This window comes from Terrapene carolina, unplaced genomic scaffold, assembly GCF_002925995.2.
Source record: "Terrapene carolina triunguis isolate 2854851 unplaced genomic scaffold, T_m_triunguis-2.0 Scaffold110, whole genome shotgun sequence".
Taxonomy (NCBI): Eukaryota; Metazoa; Chordata; order Testudines; family Emydidae; genus Terrapene; species Terrapene triunguis.
Window position 1 is genome coordinate 2,863,513 of NW_020664461.1, and position 6,934 is coordinate 2,870,446.

The 6,934-nt window shown below is 49.7% G+C and overlaps 1 protein-coding gene across 1 annotated transcript in view; it reads right to left on the bottom strand.

The window, feature by feature from the left end:
• The window catches only part of MAST2 (microtubule associated serine/threonine kinase 2), a 326,453-nt gene extending 323,125 nt beyond the window's left edge, over window positions 1-3,328 (bottom strand). The window contains exon 1 of the mRNA XM_026651972.1: window positions 2,989-3,328. Coding sequence (XP_026507757.1) covers window positions 2,989-3,159 — 171 coding nt within the window. The 5' untranslated portion in view covers window positions 3,160-3,328. The remainder of the gene's footprint in view (window positions 1-2,988) is intronic.
• Window positions 3,329-6,934: the final 3,606 nt, after the last annotated feature.

Below are 6,934 nucleotides of genomic sequence, written 5' to 3' on the forward strand. Positions count from 1 at the left end.
ACACAAATACCCCCACCCCTATCCCTAAGCAGAGTTCAGGGGCAGCATGGTAATAAGAATTCCAGAAAATCCCCTCTTCCCAGCAGGTCAGTAGGCTCTGAGATTCTCATCAATATACCCGGGGAGTTTACAGATTGGTCCTCCACTCTTGTTTCATATCACTCTATCAAAATGTAAGTCCTCCATTAGACTAACACAGGGGTGGGCAAACTTTTTGGCCCGAGGGCCACATCTGGTTGGGGAAATTGTATGCAGGGCCATGAATGTAGGGCTGAGGCAGGGGGTTGGAGGTGCGGGAGAGAATGCGGGGTGTGGGAGGGTGTGCGGAAGGGGGCTCAGGGCAGGGGGTTGAGGGGCAGGAGGGGTGTGGCAGGGGGTTAGGGGGCTAAGGGCAGGGGGTTGGGGTGCGGGCTCTGGCCCGGCGCCGCTTACCTCGAGCGGATCCAGGGTGGCAGCAGCGCGCAACAGGGCTAAGGCAGGCTCCCTGCCTGCCCTGGCCCCATGGCACTCCTGGAAGTGGGCAGCATGTCCGGCAGTGGCTCCTGGGGGTGGGGTAGGTGGCTCCTCCGTGCCCTGCCCTCACCTGTGGGTACCAGCCCCGAAACTCCCATTGGCTGCGGCTCCCCATTCCCGGCCAATGGGAGCTGTGGGGAGGCGATGCCTGCAGGTGAGGGCAGCGCACGGAGCCCTCTGCCCCCCACTCCTCTCCACCAGTGGCTGCAGAGACGTGGTGCCGGCCGCTTCCAGGACCTGCATGGGGCCAGGGCAGGCAGGGAGCCTGCCTTAGCCCCACTGCGCCACAGGGCTGGCAATCCCGCGGGCCGGATTGAAAGACCTGACGGGTTGGAACCGGCCCGCAGGCCATAGTTTGCCCTCCCCTACTATAACAGTTTAACTAACTAAGCTTATTTTCTATAAAGCAGCTTAAATAGAGTTTCCTGTTTCTATATTTCAAAACAAAAATGAACATTAAATTAGTAAGATATTTCCAATATCTCATTTCACAAACATAAAAAACCTCTTCTCAGTTTCAACATATCAAAACAATCTTAAAATGACAAGCAGTGATACATGCAACCAATAAAGTCAAAGGCCTACAGCAGGTAGATTTTTACAATCTATATTGGTGAAATTACTCTGAATACTAGTTGGAAAGATATCAACTAGAAAATGATTCTCAATACCTAATGCTATATTAGTACTCATGTTCCAAGTACACCTCTACCCCGATATAACGCTGTCCTCGGGAGCCAAAAAATCTTACCGCGTTATAGGTGAAACCGCGTTATATCTAACTTGCTTTTATCCACTCTTGCGCGCAGCCCCCCCCCCCAGAGCGTTGCTTTACCGCGTTATATCCGAATTTGTGTTATATCAAGTCACGTTATATTGGGGTAGAGGTGTACTGTATAAACATTAACTTGTCTTCTCTCACCAGACACAACTGTTATTTAATCATTTAAGAATGCCTACGATCTATACAGAAGAAACACGGTCACCTCCAAAGAAAACATAGACACAGGATTTGCTTAGCTGACACGAAACGGAACCCAGAAAGCTCTATTTTTACTATGACTCTCAAAATGGCCAAGTAAAATGATGCATTACTGCACCACAGCAGTCTGCATACTTCCTGTACCTTTTGCTACTCTACAAATAAATCAATGTCACTAAAAAGGTTGACCAGTCTTTCCAACATGCGAAATCTCATCTGCCATGTTCTGGGAGAAATGGGGAGAGAAAATTAAAATAAATAGTTATTTATTAAATTGTGTTTAACTATGTCTAAACTAAAGCTTTTAGGACCTCTTGGTCTTCCTGCCCTTGTAATCATAGCAATCTCAAAATGTCTAATTTGTCATTTTATTTTTAATTAGAAAAAAGTTACATTTAAGGGAGGAAAAAAACAAGCTGGGTTTGAAAAGCTGAAATGCTGACATGTCCTGAGTTTTCTGATTTTTAAACAATTTTACAAACTTTAGGTAACTATAATACAGAGGGTTAATTTTCTGGGCACAATAGAAATCACTTATATAAAGAACCAGGACAATAGAAACCAGTTCTATAGACATACCATAGACACTTTAATATTAATCTAGGATAGGATCCTTCAATAAGGAGACCTATAATTATATTATTAATACTAGTAGTCAGCATGTTACACAAAGCTGGGTTCTGCTACATTCTTTTTTTCCCTCCACTCATACAGTGTAGTGTGGTCTCCGGGTGAAAGAGCCAGAATAATACTTCGCATTTATTTGCCACTTTACACATTCAAAGCAGTGCAGACCACGACTCAATTTTTGATTCACTAGTTTCTCTGGTACATTTCCTATCTTCCCTTGTTTCTTAAACCATTTGCCTGTCAGGATGAATTTAATGGGAATAGGACGCACACAGGCCTGCATTTTCAACAAATTCTGCTACGCCCATAATACTGCATCATGTGCCCCCTAAAACCAGCTTTTAGCCCAGGACCATGACGCACACCTCCACCTCCCAGACTCATCAAACTCCATCAGAGCCATGCCAACCCCAGCGGCCACCTGCAATGTACTCTATAGCCCAGAAGCTCCCATGGTCACAACTCTCCCCATTCCAGCTTCCCTCTCTTAGCCCAAACGCACCCCATATCTGACTGGCTGCCCCCCTGGCATGCCACATCATGTCCCTTTCCCCGAGAAGACTCCGCCACACAGCTGCGACGCTTGCCTCACACACCACCTACCTACCCGCCACTCAGGTGCATGCAGCCTCCCTCCCTCGCCATCCTGTCCCGTCTGCCCTACGATGCACCACCCCGGGCGCGCCCTGCTCCCTTCGCCCCATAATACACCCATAGCCCCCGCCCCACCTGCCGCTTCACTCTGCCACAGGCCCCCCCACACACACACGATGCAGCCCAGTCACACCTGTCCGGTGCCCCGCAACGCGACCCCCGCCCGCCCGCCCGGGGTGGAAGGACCCCCGGCGCGGTGCCCCCTTTACCTTCTCCTCCCTGCAGTCGGCGCCCGGGGCCCCGGCGCCCTGCGGCTCCCTCCTGCCGCCCCCCGCGGGGGCAGCTCTCCTCTCGGCGGCGGCCGCCCGGCCGGGCTCCCTCCTGGGGGGCGGCGGCGGCGGGGGCCCCGCTTTGTCCCCCCGGGAGCGGCCCTTCTTCATGGCGGCGGCGGCTCCTCAGCGGCGGCGGAGCGGGGGCCCCCGCGGCGCGCAGCCGGCCATGGCCGGGGTGAGTCACGGAGAGCCGAGCCGAGCCGGCGACGCCTCCTCGGCCCGGAGCGGAGGGACCAGCCCGGCCGCTGCCTCCCTCCTGTCAGGGCGGCCGCGGCGCGGAACGAGCGCGGCGGCAAGCGGCTGCTGCAGCGGCACCGCCCCCTTCCCCTGCTCTCGCGAGAGGCCAGTAGCGCCCCGACCGGCAGGCGGGAGGGAGGGAGAGCCGGGGCGCGAGACGGAGGGCGGGAGACGCGGCGCGAGGCGGGCGAGAAGGGGGCGGTAACGAGCGCGCGCGACACAGGGACAAGCGGGGGGGGGGGGGGGGCCCCCGCCCGCCCGGGGGGGGGCGCCCGAGGGGGGGGGGGCGGGGGGGGCGCAAGCCAGGAGGGGACCGCGCACAATGAAGGGAGGGGGCAGTAGCCACCACCCTCTGGCCCAGGCTCCCCTCAGCCTACTGCAGAGCCAGCCCTCAGTGTCGCCAGGACCCCCCCCCCAGGCCCCTGGCCCCAGTCCTGTCAGGGCAGGGCATAGGCTAAGGGCAGCTGGGCCAGGGGCCAGCCCAGCCATGCCGTTAGCTGGCTACCTTGTGCCTAGGGCCAATTGCCCAGATCATGGGGAAACAACGGAATGGGGGGATACCATGCCGGTCAGCGACTGACCGAACAGCGCTGCCAGTGTTGGACCAGCACTCGACAGCCTGGCACGTGGGCAACTCTCACAAGCACCAGCCTTGTGCAACCGAATCTGAGCTTTCATTACCAAAAAGGGATGGTCTCCAGCTGGTTTTGGAGCAAGGGAAACCTCAGAAACATGCATCAAGTGTAACGAAAGTAGCAACATCTGCCGGAGTCTAGAACAATAGGTCTGAGGGATCTGAACTGCCTCATTCACCTTAACTCACATGCCCAGTGATGATAAATTTAAGTATCGATATTATTCGCTATTTCGTTACTCAGGAAAGGATGTAACAAAGAAGAGGGGATCATAAGAGCTGTACCATCCACTGTGAATGTAGTCTTGTAACACCATCAGTAGGTGGGCATATGGGAGATACCACCACCTTTTAAAATCTCAAGAAGGAGCCACGCTCAAGGAGTCTAACAGGGCCCAGTCTGATTGAGGGGAAACCAAGACCCAGGAGTCCAGCAAAGTCCCTGGGCTTATTCAAATGCCACTGAAGGGGAGCCAAGATCCAGGAGCCCAGTGGAGCAGACACATAATCATATATTTTGAACATCTGTACAATCTACTATGAGTAGTCTCTTATTTTGGTAACTTGTATGGACATAGTTTACTGTGTGGGTGGAATTTGGAAAAGTACCACCTTTTTTTTTAACCCCTGCCGAACAATAACAGAATAATAAAACAACAGGAGCAATTTTGTCCTATTATACCTAGCCCCTTACATGTATGGGTAGACATTAGTACCCCATTCATCTGTAGACAACTCCAAGTAATTTGTAAGAATATGCAGATCAGGAATTTGCAAAAAAAACAGAGAGACAAGCAACAGTTGTCCAACCACATTTTATAGCCCAGTGTTTCCTTACAGAAAGACACGAACAGGGAACAAATGAAAATGGAGTTCACCATCTCTCTACTGGAAAAAATGAACTGTACTGATTCATTCTCAAGAAATAACCAGACCATATATCCTTAACTCTTCATCTCCTGTCTCATTTGAGCTAGTCATAGCCATATAAGCCTGTAAACACTTTGCCTTTAAATATTAACTGAATTTTGAGGCTATAATATGCCTGTTTCTGGAGTGATATGCAGAAAAAGCAGCCTTCAAAGTTGGTCTATTTTCTATGTTGCCATGCACAAATCAGGATGCATTCCACTGCTGTGGAAAATAGTTCTTTCTTCCGCTTTGCCCTGCTGAAAATGTTTGTATGTCTTTGGCCTGGAGACATAGATGTTGTAAATTCTCTTTTTTTTTAATAGAAACAGCAGCAGAATAAATGTTTTAATGATTTATTGATGTAAATGAGTGGGAGCTTTTTAAAATTATTCTTGAGAATGTTTAAATTCTCGTTGAAAGTTATTCCATTTTAATGATGGATTAGTGACAGCAATCCCTTTTAATCATAATTGTATAAGATTAAGATAAGACAGTCATTTTAGAAATTCCCATCTGGGAATCCTGTCCTCAGCAACCATAAATGAAGCACATTCCTGTAGTCTTGAGTTGTCTGTGTTAATATTAGTCTATTAGGATGGCATGATGCCTGTTCATAAATCAGTTGGATCCTTGCCCTAGAGCAGGGGTGGCCAACCTATGGCTCCAGAGCCACATGCAGCTCTTCAGAAGTTAACATGCGGCTCCTTGTATATGCACCGACTCCAGGGCTGGAGCTACAGGTGCCAACTTTCCAATGTGGCAGGGGGTGCTCACTGCTCAACCCCTTCCTGTGCTCTCCTCTGAGCCTGCCGTGCCCTCACTCTTCCCCCTCTCCCCTAGAGTCTCGTGCACGCCACAAAACAGCTGATTGGGAGGTGCAGGGAGGTGCTGATCGGCCGGGCTGCTGGTGTGTGGGAGGCACTGGGAGCGGGGGGCGGGGAGCTGATGTGGGGCTGCTGACGTACTACTGTGGCTCTTTGGCAATGTACATTGGTAAATTCTGGCTTCTTCTCAGGCTCAGGTTGGCCACCCCTGCCCTAGAGCATAGGTGCCAGTCAGTTATGAGTTTAGTGAAGCAGCCTGTAGGACACTTTTAACTGCCACCTCTTCTGAAAAAATCTTCTCTTGATTCAGTGTGATTCCTTATACTTGATCACACCTGTCCATTTAATGTGCCAACAAAGAATACTTGACTGGAGGAGAAAAGGAAGACACAATGTTTATGAAGGCTTCTGGCTGTTGAATATTTCTATCTGCCTTGGAAACACACTGACAATGACCCTTAGGCAGACTTTTATATTTTATTTACACCTATAAAGAAAGGTGGGACGACTTACTCAAGACCAGGTAATGAACAATTTGTTAAGATCTGATTCTCCTAGCTCACATAAAATAATACAAATTATGAATAATAATAATGAATAATAATGCTTACAAGTATTTTATCTCTTCAAATACTGTACAATGAGTCACATTGTCTTACATATCTAATAGGAGAGTACCAGTTATAAGTGGGCAGTTGTATAACAGGTTAAAATAAGAGTGCGTGGGTAAATACACAGTTTGTGTGACACCCAGGTTTGCAGTATTTAACCAAATTTCTCCTGGTATATTCCATAACATTGAAAAGAAATAGAGAGGGAAGAATTAATAAATATATATTCTCTATTCCATTCAAGCTGACTCAGATGGAGTGGAAATGGGGGACCACAGGGAGCAGGTTGTGGCTTCCTAATTCAGGGTAAGTTGGTCCCAGATCAAGTTAGCATACTCAGCTTTGCTGTGCCGAGCCCTCTCCTTTCCCTGCTCTCTCCATTCCATGTTGTCCCCATACTGCGTCTACAGAACACCCCCAGCATGCCCCACTTCCTTTTACACTGCAGCCTGGGAATGGCTGGTGATAGAGAGCTCCCCTACACAGGAAAAATTCTCCACTGGCCTTCTTCAACTACTTTAAAGGCACTTTGTATGGCCTTAAAAGACCACAGAATCCAGCCTAATATACTTCCAAAATGTACCAATGCTTAACATTTTCAGAAAGGAAAGGACACACATCAATCCCGAGCATTTTTATGACGCTTGGACACATTGCTATGGTGC